Source organism: Dunckerocampus dactyliophorus, chromosome 1 (assembly GCF_027744805.1).
Source record: "Dunckerocampus dactyliophorus isolate RoL2022-P2 chromosome 1, RoL_Ddac_1.1, whole genome shotgun sequence".
In the NCBI taxonomy this organism is placed as follows: domain Eukaryota; kingdom Metazoa; phylum Chordata; class Actinopteri; order Syngnathiformes; family Syngnathidae; genus Dunckerocampus; species Dunckerocampus dactyliophorus.
In genome coordinates this window covers 9,056,698-9,081,779 of record NC_072819.1, presented here as the reverse complement: position 1 = coordinate 9,081,779, position 25,082 = coordinate 9,056,698, and the positions used below count along the sequence as shown (strand labels likewise).

At 40.0% G+C, this 25,082-nt stretch overlaps 1 protein-coding gene across 3 annotated transcripts in view; it reads left to right on the top strand.

Moving 5' to 3' along the window:
* LOC129181192 (dedicator of cytokinesis protein 9-like) overlaps nt 1–25,082 on the top strand; it is a 106,915-nt gene that overhangs the window by 68,335 nt on the left and 13,498 nt on the right. For all 3 annotated transcript variants that reach the window (XM_054776021.1, XM_054776005.1, XM_054776014.1), the window contains exons 26-45: nt 3,063–3,134; nt 3,220–3,366; nt 4,585–4,668; nt 5,129–5,240; nt 5,310–5,488; nt 6,494–6,601; nt 9,619–9,718; nt 10,531–10,661; nt 11,632–11,740; nt 12,959–13,025; nt 13,107–13,154; nt 13,370–13,494; nt 15,961–16,076; nt 17,852–17,989; nt 22,002–22,184; nt 22,280–22,393; nt 23,975–24,190; nt 24,262–24,319; nt 24,414–24,520; nt 24,755–24,877. In XM_054776021.1, coding sequence (XP_054631996.1) covers nt 3,063–3,134; nt 3,220–3,366; nt 4,585–4,668; nt 5,129–5,240; nt 5,310–5,488; nt 6,494–6,601; nt 9,619–9,718; nt 10,531–10,661; nt 11,632–11,740; nt 12,959–13,025; nt 13,107–13,154; nt 13,370–13,494; nt 15,961–16,076; nt 17,852–17,989; nt 22,002–22,184; nt 22,280–22,393; nt 23,975–24,190; nt 24,262–24,319; nt 24,414–24,520; nt 24,755–24,877 — 2,337 coding nt within the window. The remainder of the gene's footprint in view (nt 1–3,062; nt 3,135–3,219; nt 3,367–4,584; nt 4,669–5,128; nt 5,241–5,309; nt 5,489–6,493; nt 6,602–9,618; nt 9,719–10,530; nt 10,662–11,631; nt 11,741–12,958; nt 13,026–13,106; nt 13,155–13,369; nt 13,495–15,960; nt 16,077–17,851; nt 17,990–22,001; nt 22,185–22,279; nt 22,394–23,974; nt 24,191–24,261; nt 24,320–24,413; nt 24,521–24,754; nt 24,878–25,082) is intronic.

Sequence of the window (25,082 nt, the reverse complement as noted above, 5' to 3'; positions counted from 1 at the left end):
AACGATTTCAGTTTTGTCTGAGTTTAGCTGGAGAAAGTTGTTGATTTGTTTGATGCAGTGACAAAGTAAATCTGCAGGACCATGTTCACCTGTCATCAGTGACACGTAGATCTGAGTGTTGTCTGCTTAGGTTTGGTAGGACACATTGCAGCTGTGTATTAGCTGGCCTAAAAGAAGAATGTACAGATTGAAATTTAAGGGCCCCAGCAACCCCACACCCCATTGTCATTTGGTCTGAGATAGTTACCAGTTCCAACAAAGTACTTCCTATCCTCTAGATAGGACTTGAACTAGTTTAGAGCAGTACCAGAGATTCCCACCGAGTTTTGTAGTCTCCTGTAATAAGATCACATGGTCAACTGTGTCAAAGGCAGCACTCAGGTCCAGCAGAACTAAAAGTGAGACTTTGCCTGCATCTGTGTTCAGACAGATATCATTTGTCACCTTGATCAGAGCTGTCTCAGAGCTGTGATGAGGCCAAAAGCTTGATTGGAAAGTATGAAACACATTCTTAGAAAGGAGAAAGTCAGTAAGCTGTTAGAACCTTTTCTAATACTTTTCCCAAAACTGGCAGGTTTGATACGGGCCTATGGTACTGTGGCATCAAGAAGAGGCTTAATGACAGCAGTTTTTAGGGCCTTTGGACATGTTCCAGTCTGACGTTAGGTGTTAACGACATGATTGCGTTGTGGTAGCAAACTGCTCAGCACAGACTTTAGAAATGTAGTGCGTAACTCATCGAGGCGGCATGTTTATGGACTCAGACAGCAGGTGATCTCTTTTGACTGTTTTGTGTGAAATGTGTCAGATCGAGGTGTCTAGCTGGCTGCAGAATAGTTATTTGCGTTGTGGAAATGATTGCATTTCTTATACGTTGAACTTTGAAAGAGTAATGAATAACATGAAAGAATAATGCAAAGTCATTGCACTTGCATGTAAAAATGAGTTGTAATGACGGTGAAACTGGAGGGATTGTTAATCTGTTAACTGTAGCAAACACTACACAGGAGTTGTTACTACAGTTGGTAATGATTTCAGAAAAATAACTCTCCCTGGCTCTACGCAATTTTTGTCTGAAAGCATGTAGCTTTTCTTTGTCAACCTTACAATGAACTTGGAGCTTTGACCTGCGCCATTTCCGTTCGGTTCTCCGGCACTCACTTTTCTGTGCTGTAACAGACTCTTCTTTTCTCCATGGTGCCTTTTGCCTACTTTAAACCATTCAAACCTTGACAGGAGCAATGGTATCCAAGACATTTACAACACTTGATGTATAAGAGCTCAACAGGCCATCAACGTTAGAACACAGGGTGTTTTCAAACCTAATCCTTGCCATAAACTGTGTCCCTGTGCTGTCATAAATGAGTCTTTCCTGAACAACTGCAGATCCAACTTCTGGTTTGGCTGTAACAGACAGGTCAAAGAAAACACAAAAGGGATTAGAGATCTGACATTGAGTACAGTATGTATAAGATTAGCTAGAGTTGAACTGGGCGCTGTGTTCTTGCAAGGGATGTGGATTAGATTGCTTTGATCCGACAGTCCAACTGTCTGTCTCTTAACCAATCTATGTGGCTTGACAGTTATTGTTTTAGGCGAGAACACTCCCTCCCTGGGCCTCTGGTTGATATCAGGTTTAGCAACGCAGAGGCCCTTAATGTCCTAGACAACAGCATTGACGCTGTTGGGAATAACAGCTTTGGTTGGTGGAGTGGCCTGAGGAGGGAGAGGGGCCCGTTTCTTTTTTGAGGATAGAATCCTTGATCTTGCATGTCTGGAATGAGGGAGCCATTTTAATCCCTGATTTGACTAAGCTTTCAAGACGGTCAGGAAATCTCATGGGTGATGGTGGAGACGGGAACAGTAGTGAAGCATCTCTGGAGGGCGTAGATGCAGCAAGTGGGTCCCAGACCTGTGGTGAGGCCCGTGATGAAAGTGAGGGAGGAGCTGATGCATCTGAAATCTTCGTTGTGGATTCTGGAAGAACAGCTTCCAGTTGCTGAATCCTTGAATCCTTTGCCGGGTCCTGAGGTGGCGAGGCAGGAGTTCTTGTCTCGCTCTTCTTCTCGTCTCTCGGTGGCAGCACAGGATCTAGTCCAGGCCTATTGTGTTGCCTCAAAGCGTGGATGAGGTTGTCTGTCAGTCATTTCACTCCACCTCTGTTCAGGTGTGGGCCTTTTCCTTGAACAGATCCTCTCTTTGCCAGAAGAGATTGAAATTCTCAATGAAGTGCAGTCCTCTGCCGTCAGAGACTTTGGACATCCATGTGTTTATCTGAAGCAGCCGGCTGAAGTTGTTCATACTCCTGTTCATGTTTGGGAGAGGTCCACTGATGAACGTTCGTATTGCCACTCTATCAAGACTCTCAAATAGTTCATGAATTTTTTTTTAAGTTTCAGACTGTTACTCTCTGACATTCACTGTACCAATATGAAGTATCAGAAGTTTCATCCCTTGGTGTTTTGCCAGTTCCTCAGGTATCAGTTTTGTGATGTCAGAGACAGTGGCACTTGGATAGCTGGAAGTAGCTATTCTGTTTATATTTATGTTAGATATGGCTGCGTCTCCAAGCACCAGAGTATCTGACCTTGACACTTGGCAGAGTTTTTCTGCCTGTCTGCCGCTTTGTGCTGACTTCATGATGATAGTTTTCTCTCTGTTTATTATAAACAGTCACATTTGGCTCCGACACTGGTAAAAATCAGTTTGTTAGCTTTCTTTCGGGTGATCTCCATAGATACCAACATTTCGACTTGGCTCCGGCTTAGCACCAAGACTATTATAAGTGTCTTTACAGAGTCTTGGAAAAGACATCATCATCTTTTAGGTTGTACATAAAAGTTTTTTCACCCTTTCCTTTGGAGGTAAATGTGGACATCATACCACTGGATTCCACTGGTGGTGTTTCATGAAGCAAATAAACCATGCCTATAAATGTACATGCTAAACATACTAAATTTCATGAAAAACCAGCCACAATTTTAGCTTGAAGTAGCGGCTTAGTAATTGTTTTGTGTAGGTTTCTTTTGTGTAGGTGACAAATGTAACTTTTTGTTTTTCAGCACTCTTGGTACTTCTTTGAAGCGCTTGTCAAAGCCATGGCTCATTATCTCATCCAGAGTGATAAAGTCAAGGCAGGTCTTCCGTCGTGGTTACTTCACTCGCTCTATCACTAACCCCCAACTCATTATTCTAATGTCCCTTCTCCTTCTTGACCAGCTCGCAAGACATCAACGTTTTCCAGGCTCCTTCTACCATGCTGTTGAGACCTTGGTCAATATGCTGATGCCTCATATAACCCAGAAATATAAGGACAACCTGGACGTGGCACGCAATGCCAACCATAGCCTGGCAGTTTTCATTAAGGTAGGGGGTCTTCCCAGCATCTAGATTCAGGGGTGTCCAAACTTTTTCAAGCGAAGGCCACATAGTGAAAAATGAAAGAATGGAAGGAGGAAATGGAACTTTGATATTTTGTAAGGCAACACATGTAAATATGCTAAGAAGTTATACTGTATACATTTCAAGAAAAGAACAGCATCTAAGGTTTGTGATATAGGTGAAAAAGCATATTATTAGTATCAACTTTGGTTTGCTCTTCTTTCTGCAATATTACATATATTTCAACTTTCTCCTCAAATAGTTTTCGTACCTTTTCTTCTTGTAAAATTGGGACTTTTTTTCTCATTACAATGCAACTTTTTTTTCTTAATATTTTGACATTATTCTTGTAAAATTACAACTGTTTTTCAATTCTGCTGCTGTTGTTTGTTTTAAAATTTTCCAACTATTTTAACTTTCTTCTTGCAATTTATTTTCTCGGAATTATTACTTTGTTCCCATAATATTATGACTTTAAAAATATATATATATTTTTGTCTTCAATATTTCAGCTCTTTGCTACTAAAATTTTTTCCTCATAATATTGAGTTTATTCTTGTGAATTTGCAACTTTTTTTTTCATTAGAATCCATCTTTTTTGTCTTAACATTTTGGCTTTATTCTCCCAAAATTACAGCTGTTTTTCCAATTCTGCTGTTGTTTTATTTCTATTTTTAGTTTTTTAATTGCGATTTATTATTTTACAACTTCTTTTTTTCTCATAATTATGACTTTATTCTTGTAATATTGTAACTTTTTCCACAACCTAATTTTCCAAAAATGACAACTTTATTTGGTTTTGTTTGTTATAATAAGTAATTTAACTTTAATTAAAAAAAATATTTTAGCTCTTAGCTCGTTATTTTTCCTCGTAATATTATGAGTTTATTTTTGTAAAATTGTGCCTTTTTTTCTTGTTAGAATCCTACTTTATTTTCTTATTATTTTGACTTTATTCTAATAAAATTACAACTTTTTTCTCTCAATATTTTGACTGTAATCTTGTACAATTACTGCTGATGTTTATTTTTTTTGTTGTTTTCTTGTTAAATTATATTTTTAGAATGTTCCAGTAAATAAACACAAATGGTCCCCGTGTCACACTTTGGACACCCCTGCCCTAGGGTTTAGTTGTACTCCAGTCACAGTGATGGTATAGCATCAATTCTTAAATAATTAGCATTATTTCTATTCCCACATCAGCGCTGCTTCACCTTCATGGACCGAGGATTTGTGTTCAAGCAGATCAATAACTACGTGAATTTCTTCCTACCTGGCGACCCCAAGGTTTTTATCTGCTGCTCTATCTGACTTTCTGCCAGATAATGGGAAAAATAAATATTTGATCCCCTGCTGCTCCCCTTACAAAGATGTAAACAGTCCAGAATTGTTATGGTAGGTGTATTGTAACAGAGCGAGACAGAATGAAAAAAAAAAAGTAGACGTATTTGATCCCCACAGGTCGGGAAAGTACTCCTAATCTCAACTCATTATGTAGATAAAAGATCACCATGGGCAAGACCAAAGAGCTGTCAAAGGTGAGGGAGCAACCCAGAATGACAAGGGAGGAGTTGCATCAAGATGTCAAGGGAGGTGGGAGCACAGTCCGCAAGCACATCTTCCTGTACAATAAAGCTACCATAAATGTTCTGTACTGTTCGTATCTTTGTGAAGGGGTAAATCAGCAGATAATCAAATATTTATTTTCCCCCACTGTATTGCAAGCTTTCTGTTATTTTTCTTCCAGACGTTGCACGAGTTTAAATTTGAGTTCCTGAGGATTGTATGCAGCCATGAGCATTACGTCCCTCTCAACCTTCCTATGCCCTTTGGAAAAGGCCGGGTACAGAGGTTCCAAGGTAAGCTAAATGATTTATTACTCTCGACATCTCGACCTTCTTGAATCGGTATTCCATTTTGGTCTATAGATCTTCAACTGGACTACTCGCTGAGCGATGACTTCTGTCGAAACCACTTCCTGGTGGGTCTGCTGCTGAGGGAGGTGGGCGGCGCCTTACAGGAGAGTCCAGAGGTTTGTCAGATTGCCGTCCAGGTGCTGAAGGGACTGATGATGAAACATGCCTTTGACGACCGCTATGCTGCCAAAGTGAGTTGTCCATCTGACTCAGTCCACACAGGCATGGATACTTTCAAAAACGCTCAAGAGCTACATTAACATCTACATCAGGAGCGTCCAAACTTTGTTCAGCGAGGGCTACATAATGAAAAGTGAAAGACTGCAGGGGCCACTTTGATATTTTGTAAAGCAACACATGGAGATATGCTAAGAAGTTGTCTTCTTAAATAATCTTTGTACATTTTTTTGTGTAATTTTATGACTTTACTCCCATAATATTTGGACTTTATTCCAATGATATTATATCTTTTTTCCCCAACATAATTTTCCAGAAATTAAAGTTTAACAGCGTTTGTTTAGTTTATTTCTCATAATATTACGGCTTTAAAAAAAGAACATGTTTTTACTTTAATATTTCAACTCCAAGCTACTGTATTAAAACGACATAATATTTTCTCATAAAATTACGAGCCAATTAAAAAAACAGCCGCCGGCCGCAAATGGCCCAGGGGCCACACTTTGGACACCCCTGATTTACATCCACACACACACAGTGTTTTAACCTTAATCTTTAAGTAAAATGATGGGCATATACCACAGAAGTGGAACACAGAAGCATGGACGCCACTCGGTTGTGCGCACGTGTTCCTTGACAATCTTGAAGGCCCCATAGCGGTCAATCCTAGTGATCTCCCTGCAAAGTCAAATAGAAAAATACCACTAATTCATGCCAAAGATGTGTCATGTAACATCCTAGTATGTACACTGGGTGCTCAAGGTGAAAGTGTTCCTTGTTTGAAAATAACTTTTTGTGCTTAGTACCACAAATTACTTTGTTTTTCAGTTCAGTTTTACTCATCCACAGGTCTGAGTTTTACAAAAGTCTATAAGGACAAAAACCTAAGTTTTTATATATCAACAAATAGCCAAAGTGCTGAGAAAATGCCTGGACATGGCCTTCAATCTATACAAATATCTCTTAATACTCACTTGTCATTGACTTGTATTTAAGAGTTATCATTACTTCCATTCCAGAGCCACCTGGCCAGACTTGCCACCCTCTACCTGCCCTTGTTTGGCATGCTGCAGGAGAACGTCCACCGGCTAGAAAGCAAGGCAGTTGGGCCTCCAAACCACCACAAGGTAAGTGTGACACCTTGTGGTAGCGAAGCAAATTGTAGTTGAAGCACCGTGTCACTTAGGAGTTGTAAATATGCCCCAGTCCTGGATGTTTTAAACCAGGGGTCTCCAAAGCGTGGCATGTGGAACTGTGAATTGAATTATGGGATGTATTCCATTGTAACTTGTATGCATGTTCAAATAAAATTAAACCATTACCATTATTACAAACATTTTAGAAGAAGGATGTTTGGTTTGGTTTGGTTTAATTTTATTTGAACATGCATGAAGGTTACAATGGAACACATCTCATGAATCATCATGTCACAGTTCCACATGTCCAAAAGGAGTAGGAAGAAACAAAGCTTATTTAATCCTACCCCCCATCCATTCCACATCTTGTACAGCACATATTACTCACTTCCTGTATTCCATGCCATATTTTTATATAATAATCAGTCTAATAATAAATAATACAAATAAAAAACAAGCATGACAGAACAATCATTGTAATAATCAAGACTCTTCTGCCTTGTATTTAGCAAACATCAACTGCTTGTATTGTTTTTGGAATTTGCTCATCTCTGTACATTGTTTGAGTTCCTTACTCAATCCGTTCCATAGTTTAATTCCACATACAGAAATGCTGTGGGTTTTCAGCGTTGTTCTCGCATATAAGTGTTTTAAATTTAATTTTCCCCTAAGATCATGTTTCTCAATACTGTATGAGGTTTTTGGGTAACAAATTATTATTAACTTTATGCATTATTTTAGCAGTTTGAAAATGTACTAAATCAGCAAATTCTAATAGCTGTGATTTTAAAAATAAAGGGTTTGTATGTTAAATTAAACAGTATTGGTCCCAATATGGACCCCTGGGCTACTCCACACGTAATATTTAAACTCCCAGATGTGTATTCTCCTAACTTTACAAATTGCTTCCTGTTTCCTAGGTAGCGTTGAACCCAATTCAAAACTAATCCTCTGATTCCGTACCTTTCTAATTTTGTTGTTAAAATATTGTGATTAATTGTATCGAAGGCTTTTGTCAGATCAATAAATACTACAGCTGCACATCTTCTGTGGTCTATAGCAGTAGTAATTTCCTCCGTGATTTCGATCAGTGCCATAGAAGTTGAAATGTTAGCTCTGTATGCGTATTGCCTACTTGCTAGAAATTCATTCTTATTAATAAATTTGTCCAACCTGTTATTAAATAGCTTCTCGATAATTTTAGAAAATTGAGATAATAAGGAAACTGGTCGGTAGCATGTAAATTGATGTTTATCTCCGTTTTTGAAAATTGGAACCACTTTAGCTATTTTCATTTTGTTGGGAAATTTTCCAGTCTGAAACGATAAGTTACTAATATATGTTAACCGTTCTACAATCTCATTGATGACCTTTTTAATTGTTTCCATTTCGATTCCATGACAATCAGTTGATGTTTTTGCCTTAAAATCTTTGACAATGTCAGTGATTTACTTTTTAGTTACAGCAGTGAGAAACATGGAATTGAGATTCCCATCAATAATATCATTTCATTTCTCCATTGTGTGTAGTTTTGGAATTTCTTCTTCCAATTTTGGTCCAATATTTACAAAATAATTGTTGCACATTTTGAACTACCTCATTCATGTCATGAAATATGAAATAGTGAGGGTAGTCTGCTCTCTTAATATTGTTCTTTATAATACTATTTAAGATACCCCAGGTTGCTCTAATGTTATTTTTATTCTTATCTAGTCAATTATTATTTACAATATTATAAAAATATTGAAATAGTTGTAAATTAAAAAAAAAAACATTACACATGGAGGGGAAACCAACTCTAATTCTAGGAAAAAAAAATGAAAATATTATATAGAGTTGTATGTTAACAAGAAAAAAAGTCACAATTTAATGAGAATAAACTAATATTTTGAATAATATTTGAGTAATATTTTGAAGAAAAAGTAATGTCATTTTAGGAGCATAGAGTTGAAATATAAAAAATATATGTTACTTTTAAAAAAACTGGTAATATTATGAGAAACAAACAAAACAACAAATAAAGTTGTAATTTTTGGAGAATTAGATTGTGGAAAAAGTTATAGTATTATGACAAGGAAGTCATATTATTACTAAAATAAATTTTACGAGGATTATTTAAGAAGAAAGTTGAAATATTTGGAAAAAAAACAACAGCAAAAATGGGGGGGAAAAAAAAAGCAAAGACTAAAGTTGATACTAATAATGGGCTTTTTCAGATACACACAAAGCTGAGATGCAGGTTTTTTTCCCAAAATAACCGACACAGTAATTTTACATCAATTAGAAGCTCAAAATTTTGGTTTTGGTTATTTTTCAATTGATCGCTCAACCCTTCTTCTTAGCATATCTACTGTACATGTGTTGCTTTACAAAATATCAATGGATATACGATATCAATATATACGTTTTAGACCAGGGGTGGGCAAACCTTTTCACTCCCGGGCCACACTGACTTGACAAAATTGGCTGGAGGGGCCAGACTATATATTTCATACACACACACTAGTTTAATCTTATAATTCCAAGAGTCCACCTGGCATTATTTGTCATATTTTATCTGTAAAAGTGTCATACAATCTGCTATATGTGCTTGTGTCCCTTTTTTCAGCAGCACTTTAAAAATCAGACCACATCAAATCAGGAAATTAAATTTTACAGTGTTTTTAAGTCAGACACCCAGAATGTACATGAATGAAGGATGTGTGATATACGATATGAACCATAAACGATAAAACATGGATGATTAAAGTGAACGTCCCTCCGTTTTTACGTCCCAAACAGTTCAGTGTGTAGGTTAGGTTGTGTGTCACATATTTGTTGACTTGTCATGGGTGAGGTTGTTGGAAAGCTACTTTGATTCTTATATGTTAAAACTTTAAATTAAATACTTTGGACGCAACTAGCAGGCCGGATTCAAACGCTAGGCGGGCCGGATGTGCCCCCCGGGCCGTTGTTTGCCTACCGCTGTTTTAGACGTTCCCTTTCTAATTTTGTTGTTTGGTTGCCAGAACCCAATGGAGGACTCTCTCATGGTGACCCCCCAGAAGCATGGCACTTACATGGACAGCGGTCTTCACAAAGAAGTCTTTGGCGTTATCTCTGGAACCAGTGAGTCCAATGCTTCCTTGGTGAACTACTCAGTGAAGCTAGATTGTACTATTTTGTGTACAAATGCTGCCTACGGGGGTACTGCTTTTTTGCGTATCCGAAGCTTTTCAAGTTTAGCTTCATTCCTACATCTTTTTCACCATGAAAAAGTTACACTACATTCACTATATTTCAGTGAAGTCCAGAAATTTGACTGGCTGCTGTGGTTGGTTCTGGACTCCTTGAACCCTATTTCTGACAATGATTTTTCCTCCGTGCACTCTCAGATCCAGTAGTAAATGACGTAGTGATGTAAAACGAGCTCTGTGACATACTTACTGTTTGAGTTTGAGAGCTCTAGTTTTGATGGCCGCACGGTGGTCTAGTGGTTAGCACGTTGGCCAACAAAGTAACAGTCTGGAGATCGGGAAGACCTGGGTTTGATTCTCCCTTGGGCATTTCTGTGTGGAGTTTGTATGTTCTCCCCGTGCGTGCGTGGGTTTTCTCCGGGTACTCCGGTTTCTTCCCACATTCCAAAAACATGCATGTTAGGTTAATTGGCGACTCTAAATTGTCCGTAGGTGTGAATGGTTGTTTGTCCTGCGATTGGCTGGCGACCAGTCCAGGGTGTACCCCGCCTGTCGCCTGAAGTCAGCTGGGATAGGCTCCAGCATGCCCCCGCGACTCTAAAAGCGGAGAAGCTGTATAGAAAATGGATAGATGGATAGTTTTGATGGTTTACTTAAATCCGTAAATGTAAAGTTGATATTCACCTAGAAATAAATGCAATGAAACTACTGTCCTAAAGTGCTTACATTTGTATGTCCCTGCAGCCTCACCTTACAGTTCCACCCCCAATGTTGGCTCGGTTCACCATGCAGGCTCCAGAGGCTCTTTGGTCTCCACTGACTCTGGAAACAGCCTGCTGGACAAGAGTAGAGACCAGACAAACTCTTTGGAGAAGGTAGGCATAAACATCAAAATGTATGTTGTCACATTTTAGAACCATTTTTTTTTTGCACTCTCGAACTACCATACACCTTGCACATAGAGTCCCCCTTCCTCTCCGACGTCCCAACACCACAAGGACGCATTTAGGAGGAGTCACTCAGTCAATGTGCCGCCTCTCTCCTTGCATCCTGTGAACCTGCCTCTAAAGCATGCAAGCAATCGTTTCACCATGGACTACTCCCTCCTTGCTGGACCCCTTCCAGCTGCAGCAGGCCAGGCTGGCCCTAAGATGCAGGTGGTTGGAGATGATGGGGAAAACATACCAGTACAGTGGATCCCCGCATATACGCCAGGAAAATCCACGCTTTTGTGCTTTTATTGTCATAATTAGGCTGTTGGTACAAAACCCATCTCATTTATCCTGTCTTGGGGGTAATTGTTACATTTAAACAAATACCCAACATGCCTTGTGGGTTATACTGTACATGCTAGTCTGGGTTTGCATGTACAGTATATCAGTGTGTAAGTGTTCATTTCAATACCGGCGTATTGTTACATTGTGTCTTCCAAATGTATTATTTTTAGTTGCACCGTGAGTGAGGAAGGCATTTGGGTTGAGTTTATTGTGGGCGTTTCAGTTACTTGCAGTTTTTTGCTATTCACGGGTGCTCTCAGAATGTAACCCCCTGTGAGAATCGGGGATCCACTGTACAAGTATTCTCTCCACTTCTGGTTTAACCACCAGGAACGTGTGCTTGATTTGATTTCTTCTTGGTGTCCCCCATCAAGTGTGTGCTTCATCCATTTTTTTCATGTTTTAAAGGTTTCCCAATCCTTGGGAATCGCTGAAGCAAACGTGCATGGATTTGCCTGTGTACTCTCTTACCTTCTACTTAAAATTTGTTGTTTTTACTGCGAGTTTCTGTGTGCTTTGAGCCGAAGTGCTTTCTCTGGCATGACTTTACTTTCTGTGTCTCTCGCAGTGCGCCTCAGCTCCAGGCAGCTCTGTGCTGCGCTGTGACAAACTGGAACAGGATGAAGTCAAAAACCTGCTCATGTGCTTCCTGCATATCCTTAAGAGCATGTCAGAAGGTATTTTTTTGCTCTAATAATGCATCTTTATTTACAGTTATCCCTCGTTTATCACCATTAATTGGTTCCATACCTGACCGTGAAAAGCTAATTTCCGCGAAGTAGGATTCCTTATTTATAAATGGAATATTTTCATAATTAGAGCATTGAAAACCTGTTTACGACCTTCGGAATACATTTTTTTAGAGACCTCTAGACATGAAATAACACCCCATAGTCACTTTCACACTCGTATTACCCAATACAGTAAACATAATACTAACTTTCAGCTTGGCATGGTACCGCGCCTCTTGCACGAAAAGACAGCTGGGCTATGCTCGAGCACTCCTCCGTGAGGACCCTAGTGAGGATTAAGCGGCACAGAAAATTAATGAAATGAATGAGCTTGGCATGGGTTACAACTGCAACAGTAGCCCGTTTTGGAGATTATTGTGCCTGTTGTGAGATCATTCAAATCTGAAATTAAAGCCTCAAGTCTGATGCTTCTGCTTCTGAACAGTAACATTACTGACACCTAGTGACCATTGTAGAATACTACTTGTATATACTGTATCATCACAATGTCTTGTGAAGGCCTTAAATTAGTATTTTTATGCTTGAAAATGCTTCATTTAGGCAAAAAAATATGTAAAATTTGCTTCAATATACTTTTTATTGACTAATAATAGGCCATATTTAACCACGAAACAGCGATGATTTATTAATATATTTTGGAAAAATGTGAGAGTGCTGCGATTAGTGTAAAAAAAAAAAATCTATTTATCTATCTATCTATCTATCTATCTATCTATCTATCTATATTTGCCCTCGCTTAACCCATTATGATGGGACTGTCGGTGAATGTAGCTTGTCGGTGGAACTCCATACATTTAGCATTGTATTCAGACCCCTGTACATACTCTTTTTCAAAAAGAACAATAAATCTAGCGACTTTTTTATTTTTAAATATATTTGTCTTTTACTCACTCTCCCACAACATTATTCCTCTCGCCTACAGCGTCCATTACAACTACAAGCACATGCATCGTGATCACTTATGTAAATTAGACAATGACCCCACAACCCCACCACACCAACCGCATAGATTGCACTCCTGTGGGAAATTGAATTATACTTGAAAAAAATGTTTTTTGCTGTCAGTTTGAACATTGCTACTGTGTTCAACATTTAGACAATCAGGACACCTTCTATTTAGCACCTTGCTTCTCTCACCCTCAGAAGCCCTTTTTGCTTACTGGAACAAAGCAATGGCATCTGAGCTCATGGAATTTTTTACATTATTGGAGTAAGTATGCAGTCGCAGCAAACAATCCTGCATAAGTGCGTATGCCAACACACACATCTCATATGTATTTACGTCCTGCAGAGTCTGCCTTCATCAATTTCGTTACGTGGGGAAGCGAGTCATCACCAGGTGGAGTAATTGGCGCTGATATAATTTTATGACTAAACAAATATTTAGTTTTGCTTGTCATTGCTGTGACATGGTTAATGCTGTGTTAGGCACTCCTGCACGGGCAAGAGTCTCATTTTGCATGATCCCTCTTTTGATTGCCCAATCTATTTATACAGCAACAAATCTGGTTTCAGGAAATGGACTCCTCACGTGTTAATTTTATCTGCCCACAGGAGTCACGATGGGACTCTGAGTCCAGACAGGAAATCCTTGCTTGTGTCTCGTAACAGGGCGGGGATCCTGCACTCCCGCTTACAGCAGTTTGGGACTTTGGAGAATGCTCACATGCTCAACAACGGTAAGATGGTCCGAAGTCAAACAAAATTGTTCAAACAGAGACACACTCCTGAAAATATAAGACCAGTGTAAAAATTGCAAGAATTACACTGTTGGATCTTAGGGAGGCTCTAAGTAGAGCTTGAAAATGCAACAAGAAGAAATGGGAGTGAGACAATACATGTTTTGACTAAGCAATTTATTGCAAACAAGCATTAAAGTGAAAAGGGCCTGTTGATCAGCTGATCAAAGGTTTAAGACCACAGCCTTTAAAAGCCAAAATCTTGGCAAAAATGTGGATTTAAAAGTCATTTTCTGTCAGGTATTCCTGCTGTCATGATCTCTTGATGGCAAAGGCAAAAAAAGGTTTCTCTCTTTGAACGTGGTTTGATTGTTAAGCTGCATAAGCAAGACCTCTCTCAGTGCGCCTTTGGTGGTTGGAAGGAGAAAGACAGTCATTTGAAACTTCTTCAAAGATCCTGACGGTTATGGAACAAAAAAGTCAAGCGCTCGACCCAAAATGTCACCGGCCCTGGACCGGAGGATCCAGTTGGCTGTGCGTCAGCACACAGGACAATCCTCGGCTCAAATGAAGGTTGTTACTGGTGCAGAGTGCAGTCTAACAACCATCAGACGGCATCTGTGAGAGAATGGTTTTAAGAAGAAAAAAAGTCTTCAAAGGTCTCGTTTCCTTCAATGATACTAAACTGCTGCTCATTTGGAATTTGCACGAGAGCACCAAACATGGGACATTGAAAGCTGGAAGGAAGTTTATTCTCTGATGAAAAAAAATGTAACCTTGACGGTGCTGATGCATTTCTAACATTACCGGCATGACAAGGAGATCCCGCCTGATATTTTCCACACGGCGGAGTGGAGGGGGCATCTAGGGTGCTTTTTCCATCAATGGAACAACTTCAGGTTGTGGAGATGTTGCAGGGGGCATCCCTCATGACTGAAGGCCCTTGTCTGTGCTGTAATGACTAGGAATGTCCCGATCCAGAGTCTTGCTGGTCCGATCTGTCACCGATCCTTTTTTTTTTTTTTTTTAATAATAAGCTTTTGTTCCAACCATGAATTTGTGGAATTTAATATGGTTACGGCAGAAGTCGATTTTATCCGATCTTCAAAATGCAGCGGATCGACAGCCGATCCCAATCCTGAAAATCGGATCGGGACATCCCTAATAATGAGCAGCTTTTTCAACAGGACAACGCTGCAGTTCACAATGCCTGCCTGACAAAGGACGTCTTCCAGATGAATAAGCTCACTCTTTTGGACCATCCTGCGTGTTCCCCTGATCTAATTCCAATTGAGAACTTTTGGGGATGGATGGCAAGGGACGTTTACAAAAATGGACATCAGTTCCAGACAGTGGAGCTATCTTCACTACCTGGAATAAGATTCCCACTAGCCTCCTGGAAACACTGGCATCAGGCATGCCCAAACCCATTTTTGACGTGATTAACAAGAATGCAGCAGCTACTCATTACTGACTCCTTTTTTGAAAATATTATTTCTATTTTAAGGGGAGTTTCATTTTATTTTATTTTTTTTAGGTTTTAAACTTTAGATCAGCTGATGAAAAGCCTATATCCCTTTGATGCTGGTTTTTCATCATTGCTTACTCAAAATTAGGGTTGGGCGTCGAGTCTCGATCATCCATGGGAACCGAGAATAACATTCCGATTCTCCCGGGATTGTTCAAATGTTTTTATACCGATTCGTAGTTTCGATGCCCACTTTGCCGACCGGAAGAAATAGCTGCGAACACCAATGAATAAGAAGCCGACGAGCACCAGCGAAGAAAGGTTAACTCAAAAGAGTGGTCAGCTCAGTGCAACACAACGATATCATGCAAAGGAGGGCACACGATCAACATGATGTTCATACCTTTATGGTTTTGAAATAACACAGTACCTCATCTTTGATGCGCTACGCCAGACTTCCTCGAAGCAATCAGAATCAGGGAAGTCCAACAATAAATTACATCTGTCATGCCAATGTAACCAAAAGTTTCAGGATTTTAATATTTATGTACTGATTGAAAATAGCCCTGTAAGAAATTCATAGCAAAGTTGATCAAAAAGTCCATATCATTAAACAAGTCATTGAGAAGTTCAGACATATCATCCAAAAAGAACTCTGGTTAGCGCCCTCATTTAAATCATTTAATCAAAATCTGAACCGGAATAATTCAAATTCAAGCAATGCCCAATCCTGCTCAAAATATTGTGTCTCACTCCCATTTCTTCACTTCATCTTCACTCCCAATTTTGGCTCAGGAGTGTATACCAAATATACCATATACCAAATACTGATATCATAAGTATTTACTTTTTGTCACTGGACAATACCAGTACCATATTTTGGTTCAGAAACCTACTCTGAGTCTTTCAATGATGTGTTGGATGGTTTGCTGTTCACAGTGACGTTGAGCTGCTGCCCCATTCAATAAATCACACTGATGTTAAGTTTTTGCCACCAGTGTACGCTCACACAGAAGTGGACATCAGCAACCAATGCTTGCTGGAGGCCAACTTGTCTACAGAAGTGTGTCTTACTGTGCTGGACACACTCATCGTTTTCATTATGGGATTCAAGGTATATAAATTGAACACAACACTTTGAACATGTTTTTTAAATATAGAAGCATGAGGCAAACAAAATTACGTCTCTCATGTGATTGGATATGGTTGTATTGAGAATCACATCTCTTTATAGTTTTATCCATTGCATATACGTTAATGCCACATACAGTATGTGTTACTTGTGTCAAACGTCATATTAGGAGTGGAACGGTACACCATTATCACGTTTCGGTTCACCTCGGTTTTCAGGTCACAGTTCATTCGTTTTCGGTACAGCAAGGTACAACAAAATGCAAAACACAATCACTTAGCTTTTGTGTAAACAGCTTTAATGGATGAAGGTTGGGCTGCAGTGTATTTGTTTACCGAGTAGACTCGTAATGTGAGGCACACTTCCTGTCCCTCACTTAATATGTACCATGTGGGAAATTGGTACACATCTGTACTGAACTGTAAGTTCCGTACTGAAAAGTGATAACGAATACATGTACCATTACACCCTGCGTGTCACACACATCAAACATATTTCAATATTAGTCAATGACAACACAATTTTTTACACAATTTGAAAAATGAAAAAAATGAAAAAAATGAAACCTTTTACTATTAAGGGAGAAAAATCCAAACCTAAATGGCCCTGTGTGAAAAGGGGATTTCCCCCTAAACCTAATAAGTGGTTGGGCCACCCTTAGCAGCAACAACTGCAATCAAGCGTTTGTGATAACTTGCAATGAGTCTCTTACAGCGTTGTGGAGGATTTTTGGTCCACTCATCTTTGCAGAATTGTTGTAATTCAGCCACATTGGAGGGTTTTCCAGCATGAAGCGCCTTTTTAAGGACATGCCACAGCATCTCAATAGGATTCAGATGGGGACTTTGACTAGGCCACTCTAAAGTCTTCATTTTGTTTGTCTTCAGCCATTCAGAGGTGGACTTGCTGGTGTGTTTTGGATCATTGTCCTGCTGTAGAACCCAAATTGGTTTCAGCTTGAGGTCACGGTACACACCAGAATTTATGGTTCCATTTATCAGAGCAAGTCTTCCAGGTCCTGAAGCAGCAAAACAGCCCCAGACCATCACACTACCACCACCATATTTTACTGTTGGCATGATGTTCTTTTTTTGAAATTCGAAATTACATTTACGCAGATGTAATTGGACACACACCTTCAAAAAAGTTGAGCTTTTATCTTGTCATACCACAGAGTATCTTCCCAAAGGCTTTGGGGATCATCAAGATGTTTTCTGGCAGAATCGAGACAAGCCTTAATGTTTTTTTCATTTTTCATTCAGCAGTGGTTTTTGTCTTTGGAACTCTTGGAACCCATGCAGGCCGTTTCGCCCAGTGTCTTTCTTATGGTGGAGTCATGAACACTGACCTTAACTGAGGCAAGGGAGGCCTGCAGTTCTTTGGATGTTGTTGTGGGGTCTTTTGTGGCCTCTTGGATGAGTCATCGATGCGCTTTTGGGGTCATTTTGGTTGGCCATTTGTGGATAATGGCTCTCACAGTGGTTCACTGGAGTCCCAAAGCTTTAGAAATGGCTTTATAACGTTTTCCCGACTGATAGATCCAATTAATGTCAGTTAAGTTATGTGTTAATGCGGGGGCGGGGATCACTTTATCACACAGGGACATGTAGGTTTGGATTTTTTTCCCTCCTTAACAATAACGTCACACCACGTCACGTCACGTCATGTCACGTCACACAACACAACACAACACGCTAAAAAATAAATCAGGAAGGACACTTTTTCAAACCACTGTATGCCTCTTTGTTTCCTCTCAGAGCCAGTTGAACTCGGATCTTGGCCACAACCCCCTGATGAAGAAAGTATTCCAGTTACATCTGTGCTTCCTGCAGATCCCTCACTCGGAGGCTGCCCTCAAGCAGGTCTTCACCTCACTCAGGAATTTTATCTACAAGGTATACCACCTTGACTGGCTTGGCTATTGGTACAGTATAATAACTACTGTTGTTTCCTGCATATTCACGACTCACCATTCGCAAACTCGCAAATCGACTGTATTTATTCTTTTATTTATTGGAAAACCTATCATTTTTTTCTCATAATCTCATAATTAGGCCGTTTATGTCAGGGATTGATACTGTGGGGGTTACGCTCCGGGAAAACCAGCGAATGTCAAAAAATGCGATTAATTACGCCCATGTGACAGCCCCTGCCCTCTCTCTCCAGATTACTGCAGGACCTGGAGCAGTAGTAATCAGGATTCAGACATCCAGGATTAATGACTGATCTCAACCAATCCAAAACAAGCATGTAGATTTAATTGGTTGCACAAAGCCCAAGCCAGGATGATTAGACGCGGATTAAACCAGGTGAAACCAATCCCGGATGCGCGGCTTTCTTAAATAAACCCCGCTATTGATCACAGAGTCACTGACTCACCATGGCAACAAGAGCGGCGCACTTTCCCCGGACGGAAGCGGAAATCCTCATAGAGGATTACGAGGAGGCAAAGAGCAAATAAAAAAGAAAGGCAACACGCTACAGTCATAAAACAAAGACACAAAGCGTGGCAAAATATTGTAGAGGCGATCTGCAATAATTTGTGTGTAAGTACTGCGCAAATACACACTCAATGCTCCGCTGAAACCATCATAATCGAAATCCAAATAGTTAATTAATATTATGTTTGTTGCTTGTCTAACGAACCAGGAACGGTGGTGTACTGTAATATCTATGAACGTTGTACTGCTTTATCAGCACATTACCATTACTCGCTCATAGCTTCAACAGTGTATATACTTACGGTTTCCCCTCGAGCGCTAAGTCTTCTGGGTAATGCAGTACACATCCACATTAAACAACACAATCAACATTTCCGACAACGCAGTCGCACTGTGATTATGAATTTGTTGAAATAGTAGGTGAAATTGACTGCAGATGTGAGTGAAATTGTGTAAATATAACTCCATCAGACAGTATAACTCTTTTATCTTGTCTGTGTAGGCTCTCAGTCGTACAGGAGTTGTCCATCGAGGAAAAGGCTTCTTGAGACGTCATCTGTACTTCTGTGAAGAAGGTGTCGGACGTTTCGCTCCTCATCCGAAGAGCTTCATCAGCAAACTAATAAGTGCTGGTAGCTTAGGCCTTAAATACAGTAAGAGTGGGCGGAGTTGGTGTGCCAACACCCTCCTTCTATTGGTTCGTTACACTAAGCCTGGGCGGAGTAGTGTATAATCCTATCCTGTTATTAACACCTCCGATAAAAGGGAAGTGTCGCTCCCTGAATTGGGTATGAACGACTCTGATACTGGCTTGTTAGCATCTATTGTTCTGGCTCGGCCCTGGCTTCACCTCATTTGCAAGACTAAGAGCTGTGGGTTTTGGTCTCAGTAACCTGCTGAACACAGGGTCCAAATTAAACCTCAAACCACCATTCCGATTCAATGATGGGTTCTGTTGTTTGACAAAAATAGCTTCCTTTACTCCTCTTTCAAACCATCTGTTTTCTTTGGCCAAAATCTTTACCTCGCTGTCCTGAAAAGAGTGATTGGTAGCTTTCAGGTGTAGATGTACTGCTGATTGAGGACCACTAGAATTGTCCCTGCGATGTTGATAAAGCCTTTTTTGGAGCATTTGCTTAGTTTCCCCAATGTAGTGCTCTTTGCATTCCTCCTCTTTACAGTGGATGGAATAGACCACATTGCTCTGTTTCTGGTTTGGAGCCTTGTCTTTAGGATGCACTAATTTTTGTCTCAGGGTATTTACTGGTTTGAAATAGGTAGGAATTTTGTGTTGCCATTTTGTGTTGCCTTATGGCAATAGGTAGGAATTTTGTGTTGCCATTTTGTGTTGCCTTATGGCAACACAAAATTCCTACCTATTTCAAACCAGTAAATACCCTGAGACAAAAATTAGTGCATCCTAAAGACAAGGCTCCAAACCAGAAACAGAGCAATGTGGTCTATTCCATCCACTGTAAAGAGGAGGAATGCAAAGAGCACTACATTGGGGAAACTAAGCAAATGCTCCAAAAAAGGCTTTATCAACATCGCAGGGACAATTCTAGTGGTCCTCAATCAGCAGTACATCTACACCTGAAAGCTACCAATCACTCTTTTCAGGACAGCGAGGTAAAGATTTTGGCCAAAGAAAACAGATGGTTTGAAAGAGGAGTTAAGGAAGCTATTTTTGTCAAACAACAGAAGCCATCATTGAATCGGAATGGTGGTTTGAGGTTTAATTTGGACCCTGTGTTCAGCAGGTTACTGAGACCAAAACCCACAGCTCTTAGTCTTGCAAATGAGGTGAAGCCAGGGCCGAGCCAGAACAATAGATGCTAACAAGCCAGTATCAGTCGTTCATACCCAATTCAGGGAGCGACACTTCCCTTTTATCGGAGGTGTTAATAACAGGATAGGATTATACCACTACTCCGCCCAGGCTTAGTGTAACGAACCAATAGGAGGAGGGTGTTGGCACACCAACTCCGCCCACTCTTACTGTATTTAAGGCCTAAGCTACCAGCACTTATTAGTTCGCTGACGAAGCTCTTCGGATGAGGAGCGAAACGTCCGACACCTTCTTCACAGAAGTACAGATGACGTCTCAAGAAGCCTTTTCCTCGATCTTTTATCTTGTGTATATGTATTTGTATTTATATGGGATGCGTATTTTATATATCGTATATGGGAGACTGTAAATTATCTAAAAAATGATCTACTGATTGCAAGGTCATCTAAAATCATTTCTGTACAGTGATTGAAATGAATGATGACAAACGTTGACATTAGAGCTGTCAAAGTTAACGCGTTATTAACACGTTAAAGTAAATTTCCTTTGATGCGCGATTAACATGAAAAGGGTATATTGAAAGGTAAGTTTCACTTTAAAGCCCTGGCAGATGGCTCTCTCGACGAGACCAAAGTTATTTGTACAGTATCTGCTGTAGTTGTGAGTTGAGCTGTCACGGGCTACGTTGCGCTGAAACAGAGATTCATACAGTTCTACACTGGCATACGTGTATCAACTAACAAGTGTTTTTTTTTAGATGCGAGCTGTCTCTCCACTGCTATTTTGCTAAGAACTGCGAGCTAAAATGTGTAAATGTGCTACGTGCTCCTAGTTACGGGTAGGCATAGCCGAGGACAGCTATTTGGGGCTTCTGTCAAAAGTGAGAGAGGGCATGTAGTGCTCTGACATGGTAGTAAATGCTCGTGAGGAAATCTGTTTCCGTTATTATTCATTATCGATTTATTAGCGTTTGTGCTTGAACTGCTGTGTTTGTCAAAGATAGCAAAATAAAAGTTGCATAGTGAGGATAAGCGGCACAGAAAAAGGATGCTCCCCCCCTCCAAACTTTCCTGCTAGTTTGATGTTGACCTCCGATTTCGGCTTATTTGTCATTGTTCACTCGCGATTTAAGCCTTGAATTTGCCTCACACACTTATGAAACACATCAAGTTTAAAACATCGTATACAGTATGTCCTCACCACTAATCAGTGATCATGTATCAATGAACAGATGGAACCGGAGTCAACCTGGTCTTGCGGCTAGAGCTAGCTAGTGCTTCCGAAGCCAGGCAAACTTTTGTGTCTCAGCACACAACTACGGTGCGTTTAAAGACCACTGAACAAAGTACAATATATCAAAGCTCGAAGAAAAATCATTATCAGTGAAGCATAAAGCCATAAACACATAAAAACAGTGGTACATTTTCCCGGTATTACCACATGTATAAAATTATTACTGATTTAGTATGAATGAGATGCGTTTTCGGTAGAAAAAAATGGCCGAATAAAACATTTTTGACCAAAAATCCACAAATTTGCAGAGCCGTGAATGCTGAACCTGAAATATCCGCTGTATGCTTTATGTCCATTCAATTTCCGTTTTATTTTGTATCTGTAAAAGGCCTTTATTTTGCAAGGCCCTGCTAAATGTCATGTTGTCACCAATGTATCCTCTAGTTTCCCTGCACGTTCTTTGATGGCCGGGCTGACATGTGCGCCTCCTTCTGCTATGAAATCCTGAAGTGTTGCAACTCCAAGCTGACCTCCCTGCGTAACGACGCCGCCCATCTTCTCTACTTCCTAATGAAGAGTAACTTTGACTACACCGGACGCAAATCGTTTGTCAGAACCCACCTGCAGGTGCCTGTCCCTTTTTAGAAAAGGATTCTTGATTTGCAAACACATTGTGTTTGTATTTGAGCTCTGTTTGCTCTGCATTTGTATTATCTGCTCAGGTGGTAATTGCCGTCAGCCAGCTGATAGCTGATGTCATTGGCATCTGCGGCACACGTTTCCAGCAGTCTCTGTCAATCATTAACAACTGTGCAAACAGCGACAAAAGCATCAAGGTAAAAGGCGGCTGTGTGATTCCTGACATGTTAATGAAATCAGCTTCATTTGTGTGATTCACACACAACAAACACCATCACCACACTGCTGATAAGAATTGATTGATAAAGCACTCTTCAGTCTGAAAGCACATGTTGTCCAGTCTCCTGCAGCATACCTAACTACATTGATGATGTTTAGCTCATTAGCTTCATTTACTTAGCCCAGAACCCAGACCCATTTGTGCTTAATGTAAAATGATGAACATTTCTGATGTTTTTTCAAACAATTCTACTAATTCATGTCAAAGATGTGTGATGGTACGTATCTTATGTATATGTTCATGGTAAATGTAGTCCTTTTTGAAAAATAACTCAACCAGACACTTTGTTGTGTAGCACAAATATGCATGGAACTGAAGCTTAGCACATATATTTATTCAAAATAATGGAAACACATTTGAAATTTGTGTCTTATTAGCATATTTGCTATTGTGACAAACACGTTTCCTTTGCAGTTTTAAGGCTACAAGCCCGAATGTGATATTTTCCGAGCGTGTTTTCTGTTAGTTCATTGACGAAAGATAATAAAAACAGTTGAAATACCAGTTTTGACACTATTAAATCATTAAAATTGCAATTAGAACACCACATTTTATGCTGGTCCATTGTTTGTTAAATAGAGTCATCCCTCACCACATTGAAGCCACAAGCACAATCTGTTTTTTTTTTTTTTTAAATAATATGAATTAATAAATCATGCTGTTTTGTGGTTGAATATGGCCTTAGTAAAAAAAAAAAAGCATGCATAAGCAAATTTTATGTATTAAATTAAGCATTTTCAAGCATAAAAATGGCTAAATGAAGTAAAATACAAATATAAGGCACTCAGCAGACGCATTCAAAGACGCTGTGATGATACGTAGTATTCTACACTGGTCACTAGGTGCCAGTAATGTTACTGTGATGTTCGGTGAGACGCACAATCATCAAACGTCATCGGGGAACAGGCTTTTTTTGCAGGTTTGAATTGTCTCACAAGAATCCCTAACATGGGCTACTGTTGCAGTAGTAATCCATGGCAAGATAAAACGCAACTCAAGTCAACCTCTGATGTCACTTCCTGTCCATGCCACCGGAACACATTTACAGCAACACACACGAGTATGAGCCTTATTTATGTCTTATTTTCTCTTATTATGTATACTATATTGAGTAGTACGAGTATAAAGGTGACTATAGGGGTGTTATTTCATGTCTAGAGAGATCTGATAATGTTAAAAACTGAATTTAGAAGGTCGTAAACAGGTTTTCTATGCTCAATCTATGAAAATATTCCATTTATTAATAAGGAATCCTACTTCAGCTTTCTGGATCTGGAACCAATTAACCGCATGTGTCCACTTCACTTGCAATAAATATAAAATAACTAAGCTGTTTCTTTGATTGAACTTGATTTCACACAATATTTACATTTTGTACTTCATTCGCATAAAATGCTTGAGTGGAGTAAAGCATATCATGTGACCAGAAGTTAGGTTTGGCTATTTCATTAGCGTTGACTTGACTGCAACTCCGCTAAGGCCCTGGTGTGCTTTGCAGCACACTGCTTTCCCATCAGACGTGAAGGACCTGACCAAGCGCATCAGAACTGTGCTGATGGCCACCGAGCAGATGAAGGAGCACGAGAATGACCCCGAGATGTTAGTGGACCTCCAGTATAGCTTGGCCAAGTCATACACCAGCACGCCCGAGCTACGCAAGACCTGGCTAGACAGCATGGCGCGGATCCACAACAAGAATGGCGACCTTTCAGAGGTTTACATGATATTTTTTGGGACAAAAATAACTGTTTGGGTGCTAACATGTTGTGCCCGCTTCACTTTCAGGCAGCCATGTGCTACGTGCATGTTGCTGCTCTGGTAGCTGAGTACTTGTCAAGGAAAGGTGAGCTTATTCTTATTTCTATGATTCTACAATACTCCAGATCACCTAAGTATAGATATAATTTTATTTTGGCTTTTGTCTCCTTGTTTGGAAGGAATGTTCAGGCATGGCTGCTCAGCATTCCGTGTCATCACTCCAAACATTGATGAAGAGGCAGCCATGATGGAGGACGTAGGGATGCAGGATGTTCACTTCAATGAAGTATGTCCTCAAAGCATGTTTTTCCAGCATTATCACCTAATGACTGTGTTCCGTTGTCCTTATCTCTTCTCTGGAGAGAGTGTTAAATGTTCTGTGAAATTATGATGGGAAACTAGAACTAGACTTTGACACAGGGTTTGGTCCATGTGCTATGACGGACACTATTGGTGTGCCACGTTAGTGCACCACACCCCCACGGGCGACTGAGTCTCTGCAACAATTTTATTTGTGCAGGAGGTGCTGATGGAGCTGTTGGAGGAGTGCGCTGATGGCCTTTGGAAGGCAGAGCGCTACGAGCTCATTGCTGATGTCTACAGACTTATCATTCCCATTTATGAACAACGCAGAGATTTTGAGGTACTTTGCAGAATCTTTACCAGGTGGTACCCCCACACGTACAGCTTTTGTAACTTGACTGGAACATATTAGTTATTTGGAGTCCCCCATAGATTTACCACCTGCAGTGGTAAACACACGTGGACTGACCCGGGACCTGATCTAGAAAGCTTTGCATTTTTGGAGACATGGCAGAAAGGCCACACACATTATAAATGGTGAAGTG